Genomic DNA, 24,059 nt, shown 5'->3' with positions numbered 1-24,059 from the left:
TTAAGATAGCATCACAAATTTCTGCAGCACAAAAACAACATGCAGAGGAGGGGAGAAAAAAACCCAAAAAGAAACACACAAGCAAAATGAAACAACAAGGAAAGTTTTTCTGCGACTTTCTCGAATGTCGCTCCAGATTTTGCCCTTCATCGTTCTTTCACAATGTCGTGCCCTTTCTGCTGCTATTTCTGACTGCCAGTGTGTGGAACTGGCTCGCTGAGATTTCATGCCAGTGTAAAAATTGGCTGAGGGTTTGGTTCAAATCAAATTGGACATAAGCACCCACAACACCATCTGTTAGGGAAAGGCAGTGGAGTGAAGGGCAGAACTCTGTATTCAGATAAATGGATTTTCAATTTATTAAATTGTTGACTGACACCCTTGTAAATTTTCACTTTATGTGTTGTGGCCTATTCTTAGAACAACACGTTTAATGGAAACATGTTGCTATATATCCATACACACCCTAATATTAGAATGAAAAAAAAAAGATCCCACTACATCTGTTGTTTTGTGAGTTAAATTCTTTATTTTATATTTTTGCAGCACATTTGACTCACATTTACATGAAAGGGGAAAAAAAGCTAATTTGTCCTTATTTCAAGCTTTTTCTAAAACTATCTGGCTTTAAATACACAAAAATAAAGCCCTCTCCCTGGTTAGTCTTTAGGTGTTTTGGCAAACGATAGTGCCTGTGTGTGTGTGTGTGTGTGTGTGTGTGTGTGTGTGTGTGTGTGTGTGTGTGTGTGTGTGTGTGTGTGTGTGTGTGTGTGTGTGTGTGAGTTTGTGTGTGCGCATGTGTGTGCACGTTTACAGTTTTCTGTTACCAGCTGTTTCGCCCTGAAATGTGTTTAGAGACATTTGTGATTGTCACAGTACTTTAGGGGAGGACCATATGTCCCTTATCATTTCACCCAAAAACTTACTTTGCAAGGTGAATAACAGTCTCATAACTATCACAGGGTGATTTCATGTCACTTAGTGAGTGAGTGTGTTCCAAATATTTTCAGTTTGTGTGTGCATATGAGTGTGTGTGTGTGTGTACTGGTGTCCCCCTAGCCTGTCTAGTGGTCTGGGTGTTTATTAATAACTAAACTTGGAGCAGCTTCTGAATGACAAGTCACTGTGGATGATGAGACTGACCAGGGACTGACTCTAATGAACACACACACATATACACACACATGTTCTGTGTTTCTTTCGCTCTTTCTTGTTGCGATCCACTGCTTCAGTGGGAAACAGGGAGCATTGGGAGGGGGCTAGAAAGTAAGAAGGAGGAGGAGGATCGGTAGGACGAGAGGGATTTTAGTGTTTACACAGAGGCCCAGCCACCACAGCAACTGTTGCCAAGCGCTGCTCTCCCCAACAGCAAGCCAGTAATTGGTACTTTTAGTGGCTAACCTTGCGGAGGTGGTGGTGCGAGGTGGGCTTGGACAAAAAGCTTTTTGATACAGCTCCCTCTCTATCTCTGTCTCCTCTCTCTTGCTGCTGTATAGTGCTCCTGTGTTTTTTTGACAAGAGACTGCCCGTAATCTTGGCACGGCCCTCCTTTGCTTTGGAACGATTGGACTGTCTTTAGAAGGAATCGATAAAAATGTGTCCAGACACATGGCCCAGCTCAACCAGACATGAATTGATCATCAAAATATCAACATCATCATTTCGTAATGGAGTATGTTGGCTTTGTCAGTGTGAAGGGAATAGCCAGACTGAAAAGCAAAAGCTGCAGTATCAAGAGGGTGTAAATAAGTGAGGAATTGTATTCCAAATTCTGCTTTTATGAAGTTTCTTTGAACAACTCCATAATGTAGAAGATCCAGTCTGTTAAATTTGTAACATTTTACTAATGAAAGACTTCAGTTACCTCATATTATTTCAATTGCATTTTTTGTAAATGAAACAACTTGTTAGTTTTAAACTACAGTAGTATTCTTCAGAACAATGAATATTGCTGTATTAGGTGTTAAAGAGGAAATGTATACCATAGTTGAGGAAATTATCTCTGTATGTGCAGAAGTGTTTGCCTCCACAGCTATGTTTGCAGCCTCATGCTGGCACCAATTTTTTTTTTCTTATACTGTATAACCCAGATTAAGAGGTAAGGGTTTGATTAGGGCATTTATGATATTCAGAATAACAAGACTTTACTTGATTTGTTCGATCAAGATATTTTTTTATCTTTTACCATGAAACAATTCTGAAGGCTATTAATCCAAAGAATGAGTAATCCAGGTCTGTTGTGCTTCTTTGATTTTCACTTTTACTCACTTAAGATAACCTGGTTAAGTTGTTTATGTGGAAGTGGCTGTGATGTACCTTAAACAAGTTATAAAATCTATATCTATAGGTCACATGTAAACACACTCTTTCTGTCTGTCATGGCTGCGAGCTAATGTGTTCTAACTGCAGAAGTTAACATACATCTTTGCTCCTCGCTCTCTCTCAGTCTCTCTGTTACTCCTTCCTTCCATCTCAATACTTGAGTGTTCAGGGTGGCAGTCTTAGACAAACTCCATCAGTGCTTGTATAATTACTTATTCAATGCTGACCCCTGCTCAGGTTTGGAGGGAGGGAGGAGGAGGAGGAGGAGAACAGAGAAGCAAGAGGGAATAGCTGGAGCCTCCCCATGGCTGCCAAGGCCCAAGTCAATGTGGAGTCTGTTTTTCGGGATATAAGGGCCGGCCACGGGTCCCAAGCCAGGACCCTTTCCTGTGGGCCCACCTCCTCCTCCTCCTCGTCTTCACTCTCCTCCTTCATCCTCCACCCTCCTCTTAGCCCGGCTGGGCCTGGCGCTGGCACAGAGGCCCCTTTGTTTTGTACCCGAGAGCCCGGGCTCACTCTCTCTCTCTCTCTCTCTCTCTCTCTCTCTCTCTCCACACATTCAACTCCACCTTCTCCTCACCATCCCTCCTTTTTCCTCTAAAGGTCTCCAGGATTCACAAATATGAGATAATAGGAAAAATAGAGCTGGCCACTTTTGGTGACTCAGGGCAAAACGTCTGAGTGAAAAATAGAAAGTGAGCGAGAGAGAGAGAGAGATATCGCATTGTTTGTGAGGTCGGTCGAGCGAGCTGGACTTAGGTTGTGTCTCCTCCCATCTCTCTCTCTTCAGCTTCTGAACCAAAAGCTCACTGTGGATCCAAAAGCCGGATGGGGGCTTGCTCTAAAACACACACACACACACACACACACACACACACACACACACACACACACACACACACACACACACACACACACACACACACATATGCACACACTGTTCCACTCTCTGTCTCCCTCCCTCTCTCGGCAGGTGGACGGGGTTGTTTTGGCTCGGCTGCAGGGCAGCAGCTTGACTCCGTTTGAGCCAATGAGCCAAAATAATAGCAGACAATTCTAGAGTTATTGTCAGCGTTTTCCCCCCTCTGCCTTTCCCAGAATCCCTCTCAGCCATGCGGGATCAGAATCGGAACATCACCCTTAGATGAATTAATGTGCTTTTGCATGAAATACGACAACAGGATTCACAGTCGTACATACCGTGCAGTCAAAACAAGAAAGGATGTGTTTTAAAACATCTTAAACCTCTCTGACCTGTCCAGGTTCAAAGTTCCCAGTGATGCCAGATGTATACAAAAATGATGTAAGAGACATCTAGAGGACTGGGTTCTGATATTTCGCTCAGTGTAAACATTGTATAGCTTCAATAAGCACCTGGGACAAGCTTATACAGCATATAAATGCATATACAGTTAGGTATGTCAGTATTCGGACAATGACGCAATTTTCCGAATTTCCCTTTGTACACCACCACAGTAGATCTGAAACGAAGCCATCAAGATGTGGTTGAAGTGTAGACATTCAGCTTTAATTCATGGGGTTTAACAAAAATATTTCATTAATTGTTTAATTCTTTTTCAGAGGCTCAAAAGTAATTGGAAAATTGACAATCAGTTTCATGGCCGGATGTAGCCTGTTCCCTCGTTATTTCATGACAAATGAAATATATAAAAAGTATGGAGTTGATTCCAAGTGTTGTATTTTGTATTTGGTAGCTGTTCATGAGACCTCTGAATATGCAGTACAAAGAGCTATCGATGCAAGTGAAGGAGGCCATCATTAGGCTGAAAAAACAAAAATAACCTATCAGACAGATGGCAGAAACTTGCACTGTGAGCTCAGCAATAGCAAAAGGCCCAGAAAACCACAGAAGACAACTAGAGTGGATGGTCACAGAATCCTTTCCTTGGTGAAGAAAATCCCTTCACAACATCTAGGTAGGCGTATCATTGTCAAAGTCTAGATAAGAACAAACCACTGATAACATTCAAAAACACAAAGGCCAGATTAGACTTTACCAGGAAACATAAAACATAAAAAAGCCTGTCCAGTTCTGGAACAAGATTCTCTGGAAAGATGAAATTCGGCATTTGGTGATGTCCATGGGTTCCAGACTTAGGATTTTCATGCAAGTATAATCCTTATATTTATAATTATGTTGGTTTGTCCAATTATATATATTTATATATAAGAGGAAAACAAAAGAAAGGGTAAAAATGTATTTAAAAGGGGTTAACATGAAACAAACACACATTTTCCCACCTTCAGTGCCCTTTTCACTTCCTTTCTCTCCCTCTTCTATTAACCCCCCCCCCATTCTTGTCAAGGGGGAGGTGGGTATCCTCCCTCGCCCTGGGCTCCCAACACCTCACCCTGCAAATATGCAGCCCACACCCCTGCGTGGGCACCAACTCCACCCGTTTACCTCACAGAATGCTAACACACACACACACACACACACACACACACACACACACACAAACACACACACACTCAGCATCCCATACGTCACAAGGACAGGGAGTAGCTTTTCAGATTTTCATGGAAAGTGTTGTGCTTTCCTCCCTTATTATATGATTTTTGGCCTTAATTAGCTGTAGTAGATGTTTGTTATGTTTCCCTCCAAATGTCAAGCAAATTTTATAAAACTTATTGAAATATTGCAGAAAATGAAATGTGAATCAGGTGCATTTCCATCTGCTGAGCTGAGGCAAATAAATCCTCAAATGTGAGAGAAGTGGAAACAGTCTTTCAAGAATTGTTTTGCATCAGGCAAGTTGTTATTGTTGTGCAGTGTTAGGTAATGGTGGCCATATTTCATATTCTTATATAAAGATGAAAACATGGAAATGCACTTGGACTTGGAAGAATTTAAATCCAGAAAATATCCTTGATGAGAAGCTAATGCATGGGAGAGACCTTTTTGCAAGGTCAGGGTTTCAGGATGTCCAAACATACATTTTAACTGGTGCACAAGTTTGTGAGTGTGTATGCATGTGTTGATGTCCTCTGTTTTGGTGGACTGTGTGTGTTTGTAGTTTATCATGGATGACATTTCTCAGTGTTCACCAGATCAATCAACATCTCAGTAAAAGCTCCTCTTCTCTTCTCTTCTCTTATCTTCTCATTTCTTCTCTTCTCTTCTCTCCACTCCTCCTGCCCATTTCCTCACATTTTGCCATCCGCTGCACAATGAAAGAGCCTCTTGGCTTTTATTAATAGTTAAAGTGGCCCCAGCCTGTCACTAGGGACAATGGCTGCAGCCCTGTTAATAAATAAAAATAATAACTAGGAGATGGAGACAGAGGGAGTGCAGTGGAAAGAGAACAGGCGACACTGCCATTTGTTGTTCCCTCTCACTTGTCAAAGCTCTTTGGCTTAAAAGCCTCTGTCATTGTTGAGGGAGAGGGGGCTGGAGGGAGAGATGAGAGTGAGAGACAGAGAGAAAGAGGGGGAGAGAGGGAGTGCCAGGGGCTAATAGCACCTGTTGGGGTGATGATGAGACAGCTGTCACGGGGGGAAAAACAGGAGCACACTCTTCTTCTACTCTTTCTATGCGTATTTCTTTCCCTTCTCCCTGTTTTTGCAACAGATTCTCCATCTATCTAAGCTCTGCTCCTCCTCCTACCTTCATCCCGGTGCTAACCTATTCTGTGAAGGCTATGGTGGCTTCTGACAGAAAGCACTAGGGCACATCAGGGATGCTACGCTGAAACTCAGTTGCTAACTAACTAGGTGAGTGGCAGCATCAAAAACACAAGGACAAACCAGTCAGAGGCCAAGGATGGTAGGAAGAGAAATAGAAAAAGTGAGAGATGGAAAGGCTGGAAGCTCAGTATTAATCTTTAGCTATGTGTTTTTGCAAATGTGTGCTCATTGTAATCAACAGAGAGTGAATGCTCTAGTCTTAAAGTTAGAGGAAAGGACCTGATTCAGGCCTCTGGGGAAACTGTAGGCACACACGCACACACACGCACACACACACACACACACACACACACACACACACACACACACACACACACACACACACACACACACACACACACACACACAAACACACACACACAAACTAAACTGAGGTATAGTATATAGGACATGCTGCAATGCTTTGTTTGTGTGTGTCTGAGCAGAGCTTGTATGTCCCAACTCTCTCGAATGCTTCCGTGTTTGTGTGCGATCATGTGTCATTTTAAATCCTGAAAATCTTCAGGTGTTTTCTCCTCCTGATCTCTCTACATCCAATCCACTGCAGATGGAAAAAAATAGAGGGATGAAGAGTATTGCGTTTTGTGTTTGGATGATTGGTAAAGTACTTTAATTTGTTGTTGATGTGTCTCACTTAGTGGAGAAAAAGCGCTAAGCTCTTCAACTCAACACAGAGGACATCTCTCACAGCATGCATGTGTGTATGTGTATGTGTTTGTGTATGCAGTCAAACTTACTCATACCAGTGAGGTTTTGACTTTTTTCTTGAATCAGCCATATCATTATGGGAAAAAAAACAAAACAAACTTTTCGCCTGTCATCAGCAATTGCCAGTGTGTATACAGTATGTCTGTGTAGGCAGCTACATATTATGAGTGCATTCAACTGTATGTGTTGTCTGTGTGTTATGTGGGTTTTTGTGCATTCACGTGTGTGTGTTTGCTTTGGCTGATAGGGTTAATCAACCCACTCAAAGTGTAAAACCTCTTTCCTTAGCAATGCCTTGCATCCCAAGTGCAGATGGCTCACAGTAAATAGAATATTCTCTCTCTTTCACTCTCTTGCTGCACACTTTCAGTCCTCATTTCTCGGATCATTTCCCCCGTTCCCCTTTGTTCATGTCAATAACAGTCAAAAGGGTAAACAGGTTGAAAGTAGCATTTATGTGTACATGTATGGGTGTGTGTGTTTGCCATTAGTACATATATGTGTGCATATCTAGGACTGAATCTCTATGTGCATGATCTCTTGTGTGGCATTTCCATTTTCAATAAGTATGTGACCATAGTTAGGATTGTAATTAGTGATTCTACGTGTGCACATGTGTGTGTTTGTGCAGGGGTTTGTGTGTAAGGGTCTGTGGAGTGTGTGTTGAAAACAAAGCGCTAGCTGATAATGTGTCCATTGTGGCGGGTGCATTAAGGCCCTCTTTGTCTCAGGGCCCACAGGGCTAATGATTCTCTAGCAGCAGGTGAGAGGGAAAAAGCCTCTCTCTTTCTCTGTTCCTCTTTTCCTCTCTCATCCACTTGTCTCTCTCTTTATCTTGCGTTGCCTCTCTCGCTCTTTCCCTTTTGCTCACTTGTTTTTGTTCTTCAGATTTCCTCTCTTTCGATTATCAGCTTCTCTCCTTCCACCTTTTTCTCTCTTGTTCTCTGTCCTGCTGATGTGACCATTAGGCTGAGCTGCCTTTATTACAGCAAATGGACTTTAAATGAGCTTTATTGTCACGTTGGCCAGCCAACTGAATCCCTCTCTCTCCCTTCTCCTCTGACACCCCCCCCCCCCAAACAGAGGCCCCCAGCATTGAGAGGCTGTTGTCGAAGGACTGGAAGGATAAACTTTTGGCTATGGGCTCAGGGCACATCGGAGAAATTAAAGGTACAGTACAACTAAATAATGACAGAACTAAACTGAAGTGAGCGGTTAAGAAATTTAATTAACCCTTTGAACTTGATCTATACAAAATTGTACATCCATGATTTATATATATACGTATATATATACGTATGTATATATATAATTGACATCCCATTTGGAAATCATCAAAAGACTAATTTTAACTCTATGCTGCATAATTTCAAAATTAAGATGTTTTCTTCAATATCAAAAGTAATTCAGCTGGTTGTCGTCTGTATCCATGGTTACAGTGCAAACAAACTTCAAGTAGCTAATGCAGCATGACTTTTGTGGTGCAGACTTGCCAAAATGTAAAGAAATAAGTAAAAAAAAAAAAATACCATCAGGGTTCAGGCATAGCCCATATCTAATTCACTGACTCCAAGGCAATATTGTACTTCTTTACATCAAGCATGATGTAAACCCTGTTGGGACAACTTGATTTTATAGTATATGTGAAAGAAAACCAATATGTGTGGCAACAATTCATGAACATTTGCTGTTTAAACATTATACATATATATTTATTTTATTTTTTTGATATTATGCCTAGGTAAGACAAGCAGTGAGAATACCATAACCAGTAATTAAAGGGAGTGGAATCTAAGGAAAAGCAAATTTGACAGAAAAACTGAAATTTAATTAAACTGAGCTAAACTCTAATTAACTGAGCAACGTTGAACTGAAACAAGCTGGTAGCTTGGTCTGCTGTGTTTGACAAAGCCAAAAAGTCAATGACATTTCTGTTAGTCCTTTAGCACTATGTTAATCTCAGCGTTAATCACCCATTTTGTCCACACCAGTCTTTCTTAACATCTGAGAGCAAAACAGACAGAGCAGGACAGAGAGCAGGAAGTGAAATGAGAAGGGAACAAGAGAGCTGCGCCGTGAATATGCAGGAGCAAGAATCAGCCAGAGAGAAGGAGAAAGCAAGAGGAAAAACGTGTGAGAGAAGCAGAGAGAAAGGTGTACGAGACTGGCTATTATTCCCTGTAACTCCAGGGCAAAGCTGCCATTCTCCTCCAGTAATTGAGCTTCATTAGGAAGTAAAGCAATATGTAATCAAAGCACCTTGCGGAGTGGCGTTGCCATTGAGAGGGGGACTCAATTGATCAAACCCCCTTTTCTCAGCTCCCTGCTGTGCTGACATTTCTGTGTAGGGGCATCCCGCTTGGCTCACTATGCAACAACAGCTGGGGAGCAGTATCAGGAGTATATATGAGAGCATGAGTGTGTATGTGTGTGTGTGTGTGTGTGTGTGTGTGTGTGTGTGTGTGTGTGTGTGTGTGTGTGTGTGTGTGTGTGTGTATATGTGTGTGTGTGTGTGTGTGTGTGTGTGTGTGTGTGTGTGTGTGTGTGTGTGTGTGTGTGTGTGTGTGTATGTATGTATGTGTGTGTGTGTGTGTGTGTGTGAGTGTTTGTCTGTGTCTGTGCGTGCAGTGGAAGTGCATGTATGGCAGTTGTCGGTGTATGTTAGATAGTGCTTACATAATAATGTGTGTCTGTGAGTGTGAACATGTACTTTTGCCAATGGTTGTGAAAAAGAGAGAAATATGTGGAAAGTGAAGTTGTCATACAGTTGTACACTGTTCTCATTTGTCAGCACATCCCTCGACTTCTTTTCCCCATCGAATTCATTTGAACAGCTTTTTGTGGGGAACAAAGTGATTTTGAGCCACCGCATCTCGCTCTGTCAGCCTTATTGAGACGCAACATTGGTAAAAGGCCCCATGCTGTTCACATAGCAAAACACACACATATACACACACACACAATTACGGGACTCTTAGAACTAGAATAAATATCCCTGTCATATAGTGTCATTAACATGAGATCTGCTGCCTTAGAAAGTACAGAGTGATAAGATAGAGTAATCTCTGAAGATCTTGATTTTACCTTCAAATTGCAACTCACACTTCTTTGCACACTGTACAACACTTTCACATATACAGTATGGGTACTGTATATCAGCTCTTGTCAGCACTTCATTAAAGCTATATGATGTTGACACCGAGGGACATACTTAAACCAAATACCCAAGATTTTTTTATGGTGACCAACAAGTGACCAACAAATGACCAACAAGTCAAATCGAAATGTCTCTTCCATCTTTTTATACACATTTTCTCCAAATCCTGCCTGGTATTTCTGGAAGCTTTGAAATTTGATCTCTAATTTAAAATGAAGCTCTTTAGGCTTGAATAAAGCACAACATGAGTTCATAAACATGTACACACCACTGCATCTGGCAGGATCAAAGTCACATCCTCAGAAATCACATCCAGTACACACGGGCTGCTACATCCCACTGAGAAGCCTGTTTGGAAGTCTTGCAGGGTTAATTGCCTTGCTCAGTGGTACAATATCAGTAGATGTCGAGGAAAGAAAAAGAATTTCAGTAGTATTTATGACTTGAAGTTACTTGTATGGAGCCAGTAATGATGCTTATTTGACTCAGTAACATTACTAACACCATTACAATCAACATAAATTGTAGAAAAGCCTACTGCAAACTTATGCAGTGTATTTTACTATAAGTGAAACTGATGCGGCAATTTCCCTTCCAATCTTCCTTTAAAGTCTGTTCTCATTTCATGTCAATTATTGTTTACAGTACATGATTACTGATAATTTATTTTTAAATAAACAGATAATGCCAATTCAGTACTCCCATCATAACCTGCTGACGACTTCAGTATAACCCCTATTTTTTGTTTTTCTCTATTGATCAGCTGAGACATGTGGTATATAGCAGTGTCTCACGTCTTGTGGCCAGAAACATGTTTTTAAAAAAATCAGTTTAATGTCAACAAATAACAATGCTAAAGATGCTCTGTAAAAATATCAAGGGGAGAAGCAATAAACAGTAAGATACTGTTACCTGATAAAAAGTAAGATACTGTCTGCAAGCTACAAATCATGTAGGCAATCCTGTGACAAACAAATCATGTAAGCTTGAATTACTAGGAAGATCAGGTTACTGCAAAGCATGTAGTATGTGCCTTTATCAAACCTTAATTTTATTACCTTAATATTAATTCAATATGATTATTTACAGTAGTTTGGTTGTCTTGTTCATGTAAATATATTTATAAGTATACTACATACAATATACAATATAATTACAGACTGTTTTTTTTCTGTCAACATCCTTGTTCTTTTTCTCCCGTCTTCTCTACTTTCCCTTCCTCTTCTTCTCTTCACTCTTATATCTTTCCTTTACCATCTTCTCTCCTCCACCTCGCATATCTGTGTCTTATCCTTTTCCTCCTCCCTGCTCCTCCTTCCTTTCCTCCTCAGCCATCTCATCCCCACTCCTCCCTCCTTACCTGGGGGAGTTATCAATGCAGTCAGGGTCATTAATTAGCACCGCAAACACAGTGACGAGTATTACATTGTTACAAATTGGTTAATTACGCCGTGCACGAGTTTGTGTGTGTGTGTGAGTAACATTTTGTAGGTAAGCAAAGGCCATATAAATCTGCCTAACGAGGAATGTGTGTAAATGGATGGAGGAAACCATTTATCGATCCACCTGGCTGCCTTGCAGCAGCTGAGGAAACAAGCCAACGCAAACTGATTTATGGGGTGACCACAGAAAATCTAAAAGTCAAAAGGAGAAATAGGGCAGCTCATGTCCTCATAGGAGAGTTTCTAAAATCTTGTCTCAGTAAGGAAGCATGTTATTTTCTTGGAGTCTTTTTCTTCTACAAGTACCCTGGTTTACTGATAAAAGATCCACAGCTGAGAAGGGGATTGAGAACATTGTTGTAGAAAAAGAGTAGACTGGTTTCTACTTTTTCACACCTCACTATTCAGGCTGCTGGTTGAAAGAATGTGTTTCCACCTCAACACACACATACAAACTTTTGCACAGAAGAACCCAATTTTACTGTTTGCATTTGTGCAAGTGCAAGGTGTGTGTGTGTGTGTGTGTGTGTGTGTGTGTGTGTGTGTGTGTGTGTGTGTGTGTGTGTGTGTGTGTGTGTGTGTGTGTGTGTGTGTGTTTGTATATGTGTACATGCATGTGTGTTTGTATGTGTGTGTGTGTGTGTGTGTGTGTGTGTGGGAAGGGGGGTTAACCCTAACAACGCCCCGACAAGAAAGACTCCTTTGATCCATCAATTCACCTTTGCAACCCCCCTTATCCTTTTTTTCTCCTTCTTGCCCCCCCCCCCCATTTGAACAGGCTAAGGTTTTTTAACACAAGGCTCTTTCTTGTCTTGTTGAGATTTGGCTATACACACATACAAGCATGCACACACACACTCCTTCTGGCTCTACAAAGGTAGGTCTGTGAGTTAGGACAGCGGCGTGTTTATTTTTCCAGCGGCCAGTGCTCCCGACAGTTGCCTTTATTGTTCATTGTTGGCGGATAGATGGAGTGCGGTGGGAAGTGTGTGTGTGTGTGTGTGTGTGTGTGTGTGTGTGTGTGTGTGTGTGTGTGTGTGTGTGTGTGTGTGTGTGTGTGTGTCGGGGGGGCTAAACGGCGGCTAAACAGGGAGGACAAATGGATGACTCTCACCTTCCTGACCAGCCAAAGGGCAGGTCAGCAGCCGTAGCTCGTCACCTTCACTCCCTCCATCAACTCTTCTGACTCCCCTTTCATCCCCTGTTGTGTTTCTCTTTCTTTCCATCCCTGTTTCCCTCTCTTTCTCCCTCTTTCTCTTCTTTTCTCTCCCTCATCTGGTTTGACTGGCCCAGGAATGTGGCCCTGTTAAAGGTAGCAGCTGAAGAACAATGGGGGATTGTGCTATTCCACACATGCATGCACACACTAACACACACACACACACACACACACACACACACACACACACACACACACACACACACACACACACACACACACACACACACACACACAACAAAGGCATGTAGGCGAACATTGGTACATATGACCAGACATGAGCACACACACTCATGCTGATTGTGCCTCAGTGTGTCTCTCTCTAACTACATCCTTTTGAATGAGGCCTTGTAAGTGTGTGTTTGCATACGTGTAGTTGTGTGTGTGTTTGTGTGTGTGTGTGTGTGTGTGTGTGTGTGTGTGTGTGTGTGTGTGTCTGTTTGTGTGTGCATGTGTGTGTGTGTGTTTGTGTGTGTGTGTGTGTGTGTGTGTGTGTGTGTGTGTAGTGGAGCTGGTATGTCAGGATCTAAGGAGTCAAAGGTCAGGCTATACTAAATGTGAGCTGGAGGTTGGTTGACTGCAGGGTAAACACAGACCAGACACACTTGTTCTCTCTTTTGCTCTCTTTTTTCCTGTCTCTTTCACACACACACACACACACACACACACACACACACACACACACACACACACACACACACACACACACACACACACACACACACACACACATATTCACACCAAAGTACAGCTTCATAGCAACAGACCAATCCCTGAATTTACCAACAATTCAGAGCCAATCAAATAAATTTTCTTCAGGTTTTAGCGAGAAATGTAAATTTTCAAACCTGGCTGAAGATTTATTGTGTGTTAAACATGAATGAATCTGGCTCAGATTTTACATTTGTTTTGTCACCACATTTTGTCTGTTTATAAATGTTTGCATTGCCAAATTTATTCTCTTTATTTCAATAAGGCATAACAGCAGTGATGGATGTGGTGTGAGTAATCACTGCTGGCTTTCTGTGCCCAGGAAAATGAGTCAACATCTGGTTTTACAACTTCACAACACATATACCCACCTTCCGCTGACTTGCCCCCTCCTACCCAGTCATATATTAAATTGACCAACAAGCCATGAATAGCTTTACACTGCTTTGTTTTTCATTCTTCATTTCCCACATGCCTCTGATCTCTAACCTCTCACCTACAATCCTTTCTGACCCCCGGACAGCTCTGAAAATCTTGCAAAGCAGAAGGCCATGCCAGGACATCTCAGCTTTAAATTTTAAACCTCTTTGTTTCTTGTGTGTTCACATCTTTACTTTTGAGCATGCCCTTTTCTAATGAAATCCTTGATGCAGTTTGCTCTACACTTATCTTATTCCATTAGTGCCTTTATTTCATGATAATATGGTTTTTAAGAAACTAATGGTGATTGTTTTGCGGCTGAAGCATATTCACTTTTGAATTTAAAAAAAAAGTGTTTTTACTTGTCCACATTCAAGAGGATCAAATTTGCAGATATGTATATGTAATTAGTGTCTTGCTGCAAGATACTATTGCAAAATTCCAGTCAGCATTTGTAACATTTAGATTTACTGTCCTGAAAACTATTTTTCCGTTAAATCTGAACAGCTTTCAAGTGCATCATAGCATCTCTGTGCAAAATCTTTAACAACCAAAAAACTGTAACAATGGCTTTTGTAGGTGTACTAAGCAGACTTTCATAGCCAAATTTCATAGCATAACCTCAGCTGAGTCTTGCTCTCTTCTTCAAAGTGCTACCATCTAACCTTTGTCCCCTTTTCTCCCTCTCTTACCCTATAGGTACTGCAGACAGCCTGGCGGAGAAAGAGCGCCAGCTCATGGGCATGATTGGTCAGTTGAGCAGCCTGAGGGAGCAACTCCTGGCGGCCCATGAGGAGCAGAAGAAGCTGGCTGCCTCACAGATGGAGAAGCAGAGGCAACAGATGGAGCTGGCTAAGCAGCAGCAGGACCAGGTACAGGAGCACACTGCATGGAAGGGTTTCCCTTGGAAATATAATATATGCCTATGCTGCAATCACCTGTAATATTTAGAGTCTAACTCTAAATATCTTGATTCTTTGGGCAACACACCATAGTTTAAAATAAAAACTCTGTAAAAAAAAAAACATATTTTTCCTTGTAGTAAATCCACCAAGAAAAATGCCTGTGCATTTATTGTATTGTGCCTTGCCAGTAAACTCTAAACAAAGGCACATGATTGGATACTGATTTTGAATCAAATGTTATATGGACAAACATGACTTGCAATATGTGCAGACATACAAATTCACATACAAACCTAAACATCACTAATGGTCATCGGAAATCCTCAAACAGATTTTAAGGTTTATAGCAGATGGTATGCTCAAAGGCATGATTGAAAGCAACAAATCACACAGGATTTTTCTTTCCTCTGCTCTCTCTCTATTACACACACACACATAAACACACACACATCTCATACAATGTTTATGCAGCCAGAGATGTGCGCCTTTGGCAGCTTGAACACAGGGACATTGCACAGGAATAAGCTGAGGGTATGTAGTGTTGGAGCGGATGTAGCTGAAACACACACACGTGCACTTACACACACACACACACACACACACACACACACACACACACACACACACACACACACACACACACACACACACACACACACACACTCCAAGCTCCGAGGCGAGAGTCTGCCAGGTATTTGCATAGAGAAGGGTTTCCCTCTTTGTTGTGCTTTTTCGCTTCTGGAAAGCTTGGATTTACAAAGAGAACATCATACACACAGACACACACAGAAACACAGCTGTAAGCACAAATCACCTGTGACAAACAGAATGCCTTACAGTGCCCTTGGCTACGTCCCGCACCAATGCACACTGAATGAGTCTTGCTGTATGAGAATGTATTGTATGTGGATACTGTGCACTTTTGTGTTTCCATTCCACTCAATGAACCACTGGAGAGTTTCTGCGCAAAAGTTAATTACATTTTAGGGATATAGCTGATGCTTTCATGCAAAACAACTAAGGATGAATGCAGACGAAGAGCAAAGAAAAAAAGGATATGGTTGATAGATTTGGTAATGCAAAAACTAGAAAAAGTTTGTTGAATTGAATTTGTTTAATCAAAATTACATGTTGGTACTGGTTGTACTTAGATGGTGCACTTGATAAATGCACATCGAGTGCAACAAATCAAACAAGTGCCATATCAATATATTGCACGTTATATACAGTCTATTGCCTCTTTAAGGTGAAAGTCTGTCACATTATTTAAAGCTACAAAAATGAATACTTAAGCTTTAATATAATGTATTTTTGTGTTCCTCCAAACAAGGTTGAAACGATTTTATAAACTAGAGTTCACAGAATTGTCAAAAAAAAAAACTCATTCAGAAATAAAGAAGATAGATAGAATATTTTTCCTTCACTATATCAAAATGACAGTAAGTCTGGCAGCATGAAACTGTTGTCCATTTGACTATGAGCTGAGTCCAGATGAGTTGAATTCTTTAATATTTCATACTAGGGCCTCTGTCGTGCAACTGGGGCCTCAGAGACCTGCAGATATGTCGCATCTCCCACAGGCCCTGGATACACAACACAAACACATGCAAACTCTCCCACACTCACATACTGTATGTGCATTCTAATGTGTTGTGTGCTCTGTCCTCAGATTGCCCGACAACAGCAGCAGCTTCTGCAGCAGCAACACAAAATCAACCTCCTGCAGCAACAAATCCAGGTGAGGCCGGTTTGTGTCTGTGTCTGTGTGTGTGTGTCTGTGTGTGTGTGTGTGTGTGTGTGTGTGTGTGTGTGTGTGTGTGTGTGTGTGTGTGTGTGTGTGTGTGTGTGTGTGTGTGTGTGTCTTTGTGCAATTGTGATTGTGATTGTTAGAGCCTTTCTTTGCTCAGCCATCAGCATTTGGGGCCTGAATCAGCGTTGATCCCTCCTCTTCCTAACACATAAACACAAACACATACACACCAACACACACACACACACATATATACAACCTGCGTAATCACATAAAAGTGGTCAGTCTGCTTGGAAAAATCAGAAGTAGGCTGCTGGCAGGTACATTATGTGTGTTTTAAGTCTTTATTATATAAATCAAAGTTCACACATCAAAATGTCAGCAAAGTACCATTCACTAATGTTATTCCATTGTGTCTATGAGTGATTGTTAAGTTGTTTGCACAGAGAGAGCAGTCGATTGGCTCGGTTCAACAGCAGCTATGTTGTACAAATCCAGACTAGGCAACTCAGCCAGAAAAGTAGCCAAGAAAGGTCTGTAAAGAAGCTGAAGTCAGAAAAGCTAAAATTGACTGATCTTTTTCATGGTTCTTATGTCAGACCCCATAAAATCTAGTTCTTCATATTACACCACCTAATACATTCAGAGCAATAACAACCTAGCATTGAAAAAATGCAAGGGGCTGTGTTAGTCTGCGATCCCTGTTTCAGATAGTGGTGAGATGATGAAATAGGTTACAGAAGGTTCAGTTTTTGTTTTGTTTTTGGGGCCTTTTTTTGTGGCGATAGTAGAGAAATGACAAAAAATGAGGGGAAAGAGAGATGCCGAATGAAAGGTCCTGGATGCAAATCAGGGATGCTGAAGTTCATGGTTGGCCCTAACCCCAAGCCCACCATGTTGAGTGAAAGTTTTCCTGGCAGCTGTCATTTGGTTCAGTTTAAACAATAAGACAACGCTCATGTTAAAAATGAATCCACCAGGAATTAACCCTACCTGGCCCTGATTAGACTGGGTGTAATTTGTATCCAACCTAATTTGGATATGAGATCAGGTCTTGGATATAAGGAAAGAGGTGATCCCATGAAGAGCTAATTTAATAGATTTTTTCACTAGAGCAGTGGTACCCTCACAGATGGAACACTTTGTGAACGCTCTGCTCCATCTCAAATCCATTATGGACGTACTTTAAATTAAAATATAAGGTAAGAATTTGAATAAATCTCTTGAGTTAAGTCACATAGTTACCCCATATCTTTGACTTCCTATCCTGCACAGTCATGAGAAATAACAAAAAAAACAAAGTCTGTGTGTTTTAAGGTACATAGAAATAGGCCTTTTTCAGCTTTTGTTCTGCACGCATTTGATGTAGTATGAGCTTGTCTTCCTCCCCACAGAAGAGGTTGGATTATGTTTCACTCTGCTTTTTGTCAATCACCTGACATCCACAGGAGGAATTCTCTCCAAGCGACACTAGAAAATACAAACCTAGCTGACTTATTATTTGGAGCGTCCTGTTTGTGACCAAGATGTTAAACAAATCTAATCATGTAAATTGTATACAGACGTGAATAGCCTTACACAGAAAAAAAATCTACAAAGTGAATAAACTAAAAGGTCTTTTTGAATGAGAATCTATGTCTTTAGGTTCAGAGAAAATGGGTGGCTATATATGTAACACTTAAAAATGGAAGTATTGTCCTTTTGAGTGCTACACTGGAGCCTCTATGTTGGTCCAGGTGGCTTGGAAGGAATAGCTCAGGCCTTTGTAAAGGCAGATGACACTGAATTTTGAGCTGAGAAAGCCGGGCTTTGTGTCATAAAGAGACACCCTGTCCAAGAAGGAACACACACACTAACACACACACACATTTCATTTCCCCCCAAGAGTTTAGCCATACACAGTTTGTGTGATAAGAGACCTTGTGATAGCATGTGTGTGGGACGTGTGTCTAAGTGTGGCCATGATTCTGTGTGAAGCAGCTGTGTATATTCGCTTTGTGTGAGTTAAATTCTGAATTGTTCATGTTTTGTCCCTTTGACAAAAAAGAGAGCACGTTTGTTTCTTAGGATTTCTCTGTGCATTCTCGAGCGTCCATTTCTTCACCCGTGTGTATGTGTGTGTGTATTTGCCGCAGCTGTGTGTGTTAAGATATAAACACGTCCACTCATGATTCACTCCCTCACGACCCCGCCGAGACAAAGCTCTCTTTTCCCATGACTTTGCAACCTTTTCCCAAACAAACGTCTCTCCATTGAACGGGCCCAACAATAGTTTCTCACAAGCAGGGGCAGCTGTAGGCAGCCTCGTTAAGAGAGGGACACAATAAACAGGGGCTCATCACAGGAGCATTAAACACACTCAAACACACACATAAACACACACTTGTATATCACACACTACAAAGTACCCACAAACACGGACAAACATACGAAATATATGCCTTGACTCGCTCGCACATGCATATCGCAAGCAGTCACAGGGAGCGCTACACACTCCCCTGATGATCAAACACACACTCATCATCAAAGACTTGGTTGAAAAATACACTGCTTAATCATTCATGAAGAGATTGTCCATACAACCCCAGAATACAATGGCCTGGCAGAGAGGGGGCACCAGGTTCAGTATGTTGGGGTGTGTGTGTCTATGTGTGTGTTTTTAATCTGTATGATAAGCCCCTTGTTATTGCATTTCCCCCTAACAAGGCTGAGTTCAGCTGTCCCTCCGTGTGTGTGTTTGTGTGTGTCTGCATTGCGTCCTTGGCTTTGTTAGGCCCAAACCCCCAAAGGCCTGTGAAGAATGCTTTCAACCGTCCACTTGGAAGAGGTGATGAAATTAAATGAATAATCAAGCTCATGAAAAAGAGAGGAGAGTGACACACATCCCTCATGAAAGGAGGACAAATAATTTATTGTCCTCGTATCCAGTTCCCTATTTTTTTCTCAAATCCAAATCAAGCTAGCAATATGCGTGTTAGCATCCACTATTTAGGCCAACGGCACTCACTGAATGTGGTGCAAGCCAACAAATAAGGGAGTTCATTTACAGAGGCAGACATAACAGCAACACTAGCTAATGACATTCATTATGAACAACACACACAGGAATGCACAATTGCTTTGTGTTCACAAGTCACTAATTGATTCTACCTGGAATTATCCAAGAATTAGCATCAATAATGATCCATTCATTTAACTTTAACCTTTATTTGGACTATACCTCTAATCCTAACCCTTAATCCAAGCCTTGACCCTAAATTATCCTTAACATTAACCCAAGCAACCTGATCCAACCTTGAACTTATCCCCCTGGGGAAGTAAGGACCACAGAAATGTACCCTTTCTTTGCAAAACTTTGTTCAGTCCGAGTGTATAAAACAACTTGCTCTTACAAGAATTTGAAAATAAGAACGTGTCTAAAAAAAGACATGCAGATACACAAAACACACACACAAATACACTCCTGCCCCCTGCTAGGGGCCTTCTTGTTAACCTCGAAAGGGTGAGCACATTTCTTCAAACTTCCCTTTGCTTTCCCTCTCATCTTCTCTCTTTCTAATTAAATGACTTGTCTCCAAAGCTCCCTCTGGTGTTGCCGGGGATGACTGTTGCTGCTGTGCAGGGAAGCGCAACAGGGATGAAAGGAGCTCACCTGCCGAGCAGCTCAGAGCTTACCTTGAGAACACACACGCTTTTTCATTGAATAGCAGCAAGACACACACATGCGATGTATATTGAAACAGAGGGATAAGGGGACAAGAGTGCGTCCTGGCTAATGAATCAAAACTCAATCAGCCAAAACACACACACACTGTTAAGTGCGTCTAACTCTCTGGCGGTACCTCTGTGTTCTGTCTTTCATCTCATCAAGCACCACTGTTACTATAGTCGGGAGTCACCAAAGCAGACAGAGAGACAAGAAAAAGTCATAAAGAATCAGAAAATGAGTAAAGCCACCTAACGCTTTGACTAGTTGAAGAAAGGCCAGACACACAGGCGAGAGCAGCTAACAAGTTCTCTATTAAGGCTAAACTACATTGGTAACTCAATCACAAAGACACACAACTCTCAAAGTGTAATACCTGATGCAGTCACAAGCACAGCCTCCGTCCATACTGAATATTTTTCATTCTGTGTTAAAGAAAGAGGAAAACATAAGCAAAAACTCTAAAAACTCTGCTTTTTATTCATTTTCACACACATACAGTAGACTGCATACATGCCCACACAACACACCAGCACCTCTGTACTCTGTGCATATGAGCAGCTAAACCAATTGCCTGTGTAATTGTTTAATCACCCCCATTACACCGCAACCAGTGTAATTTGTGTTTTCCTTACGCACTAGTATGTGTTGATTTGCACGCACAAACACACACACATGCGCCTGTAAACTGGACCTCGACCAACCAGCCATTCCCACTGAGACCTACTCTTGCTCACGTTTTCTAACGCACTCACACACAGACGCACCTGTATGTGGGCATCCTAGCCACTGCAGGGCCATTGTGACATGAACCATGCCCCTACATTCACAGCATGCTGGCCTCTTATAACCCCTAACCATAGAAACTTAATGGACCAATATTAAAAGCCAGCTATCTCTCTCTCTCTCTCTCTCTCTCTCTCTCTCTCTCTCTCTCTTTATCTCTATCTCTCCAAATTAATTATTGGTTCTATTGCTCACACATCCCCTCTTCAGCAATAGGTCATCCAGGTCTTGCATTAATTGCCGAAGCATATGGTCGCCAACAGATTTTAGCTGTGGGACTCGCACTTTAGCGGGTGCTATTTTGCGCACTCAGATGCAAGCCATATTGTGCGGCGCTGGCAGCTATTGTTCAGTGCATTAACTTCATAGAGCTAATTACTCCCCAATAATAACTTTACCTTGGAGTTTTTAGCGCACCACGTGCCAACCAACCTGTTTCGCACCCCATATGTTAATTAGCGGCCACATCTTCATTATGCCGCAGCGGCGCTTTAAGTTCAAGCTGTGCCGCCTGGCGCATGGTGAACGCAGCCTCGACTTGCTGCCAATTATCCAACTCTTGCTCCCCTCTCCATCTCTCCTTCTCTCACTCTTTCTCCCTCTCTTGTTCATTCTGGTGTATCTATCTGCTGTTTATTTCCTGAGAAGTTCTCTCGCCAGTGTGAATTGTCAACTTCACTCTTTCTTTCTGTCCTCTTTGCCCCTGTGAAAGTTCTCAAGAAAAGTTTCACACTTTTGCTTTATATATATATGATTATTTTTCCGTTCAGTCTTTTTCTTTGTTCTGCATTCAGTTATCACTGATTAGAGGATTTTTCAGATGAGTTCCAGTTTCGTTTGTTTCAGGTTTCTTTTGTGGACAAGGAGGAGGGGTATGCAGATAAAAAGTGGAGCCCCTTATTCTCTAGTCAGTAGCCTACAATAGTAGTAGTGTGATGTTTTGTCTGTGTGTGTTGTAGGTTTTCATGTTCGCTTTGGGCCTGATGTGAAAGAGAAGCTGAGGAGTGCGTTATTCCCCAAAGTGCCTGCTGTTTCAGAAGTGCCTTTTCCTTTATGTGGGATCTGGAGATTGTCTGATAGATGTGGCCCAGCTCTCCCTTACTTTTTCTCGTGGGCTTTTCTTTTCCTTCTGTCAGGTCATTTGTTAGTCTCTTATTCTCATTCTCTGATTTGGGAGAGCTCTGTCCCTCTCTTTTCTATCTATTGCTTTCAAAGTTTACATTATGATCACGAGGCTAACACACAGAGCACAAACATAAACCATTCTCTGTATATTCCAGTTTTTTTTCTTATTCTCTTATGTCTTTTTTTTTATGCCATTTTGTTCTTTTTTTCTTTTTTAGATCTTCTTCTTTCATTGTGGCTAAATAAATGTATTGCACAAGAGTTCTGTAGGCTGATTAATGTCTTCCTATTGTGTGCAAGCTTTTTTGTGAGATAGAAATAAGCAGAGTTAGAGAGTATAAGATTCGGATGGTATTAAAAGATCTTCTGTGATATTTTCATCTGCAAAGAAAGAAAGCAAAGCCATGTGCGCACACACAGACGTCATACAGTATGTGTGCCAGTGTGTCTATGTATAGTATGTATGTATTACAGCTGCCACAGACTTATCTTCCTCCACCTCTCCTCTTCTCTCCTCTCCTCACCTCTCCTCTCCTCTCCTCTCCTCCCCCTTTCCTGCCCTCCTCTCCTCCTCCTCCTCCCTACGGTACATTACAGTATTGCTAGCCAGTTCCACTCCAGCATATGTCCAATTAGGCCTGAAAGGCAAAGCGGAAATGTTCTGTCTGTGATTCGTCCCCGCGGGGGTCCTGTCCGAGCGTTGTGCTGGAACGCCTCTCCCTTCTGATCGTGCAGCACAGGCAGCTCGGTGGTTTATGGTTAACCAAAATGGTGGAGTAATTATTGTTTTTGGTGTAAGGGGGAAATAGGAGCCGCTTGAAGAGAGCGCTATCCCCCTGTGCCATGATAGTTTGATTACAGTGCTGCTGGCTGCCGCATGCCGACACACAGGAGTAGGAGGAAGGGGAGGAGGAGACATACTCATGCACACAAACACACACACACAAACACATAGGTATTTGTGTATTTACAGTGCATGAGCATTCATATGCCCAGGGAAACTTGAGTATACACACACAGGCAGGAAAAGCTGGGAACACTGCTAGCACTGATCGGCAGCAGTTCTCTCTGTCTACTCTATTTACCTGTCTCAAGTACTAACCACTTAAAGTGCCCATATCACTGAGATATTACATGATTGTGTAGTGGCACCACTGATAGTCTTCTGTGGCTCTGGAGGATATTTCTAAAGTCTGTGAAAACATCTCTGTTTCTACTTGAAACACAAAATTTATAACAAAACCTTTGGGTGTGAAGTTAATCAAGCATGGAGGCCCTAATGAAAGATGCTATCAAGTGGCATTATCGGAATATAGGATCCAGGGTTTTGGGAGCATGATGCATACTAGGGGCTAAAAGTCAGGGTTTCTCAGGCTCTGTTGCTTTGATTTTGACCCTTTTTATCTGTTTCTCACAAGCACCCCCAGCATTGTGGAAGTGCAGTACTAATTCACTGGTGTACCCCTTTAATTCAATTTAGGTTATTTGTTTTAAAAAGCCATCATCTCTTGCCTTTAAGTGTAGGTCTATTTAAAAAAGAGTTTATTTTAGTCCACCGTAACTCAAAAGTCAGACTAGACACCAATGAATATCAAGTACTTATTGGTTTCTATTATGGCACACGAGTAAAAAGGAAGACTTATTATATGCGTTTATCTTATAATATCCAGGACAAAACCTTAAATAAGCATGTGAACAATCCTTGACAAAGCCTGGATTTACTGACGTGGAAGCACAGGAGGAAGCCCAATACTTTTGTCTAAAATCAGTTTCCATACACCTGTTTTTATGGCATTTTTTAATTTACGCATAGCAGAATTCAAATTGAGACCATAAAAGTCTGAAAAAATACCTGAACGTTGCAAAAAAGTTTAAATAATTTGAATAAGGTGTAGAAATCATTGTATTGATAAAGAGGAGAAGTGGAGAAGTGGTCGAGCATATTTGTTAAATAAGTGATTTCATTGCAGGACCTGCCTCTTCTGCTTCTTCTTATTTTATTTCAGTATAGTGTAGGTGCAGCATTGTTGTATTGTTGCCATGCCCAAAGATTTAAAAGCAAAGCTGGTGCCCAATGAAAACACCACATTGTATCATTCT

At 41.6% G+C, this 24,059-nt stretch overlaps 1 protein-coding gene across 7 annotated transcripts in view; it reads left to right on the top strand.

Annotated features, from left to right (window-relative positions):
• sox5 (SRY-box transcription factor 5) overlaps positions 1-24,059 on the top strand; it is a 97,066-nt gene that overhangs the window by 38,257 nt on the left and 34,750 nt on the right. For all 7 annotated transcript variants that reach the window (XM_040151398.1, XM_040151381.1, XM_040151418.1 and 4 more), the window contains exons 4-6: positions 7,822-7,908; positions 14,387-14,559; positions 16,262-16,330. In XM_040151398.1, the coding sequence (XP_040007332.1) occupies positions 7,822-7,908; positions 14,387-14,559; positions 16,262-16,330 (329 nt within the window). The remainder of the gene's footprint in view (positions 1-7,821; positions 7,909-14,386; positions 14,560-16,261; positions 16,331-24,059) is intronic.

This window comes from Xiphias gladius, chromosome 2 (genome assembly GCF_016859285.1).
Source record: "Xiphias gladius isolate SHS-SW01 ecotype Sanya breed wild chromosome 2, ASM1685928v1, whole genome shotgun sequence".
Lineage (NCBI taxonomy): Eukaryota > Metazoa > Chordata > Actinopteri > Istiophoriformes > Xiphiidae > Xiphias > Xiphias gladius.
The sequence above is the reverse complement of the archived record's forward strand: the minus strand, read 5'-3'. Positions and strand labels throughout refer to the sequence as shown.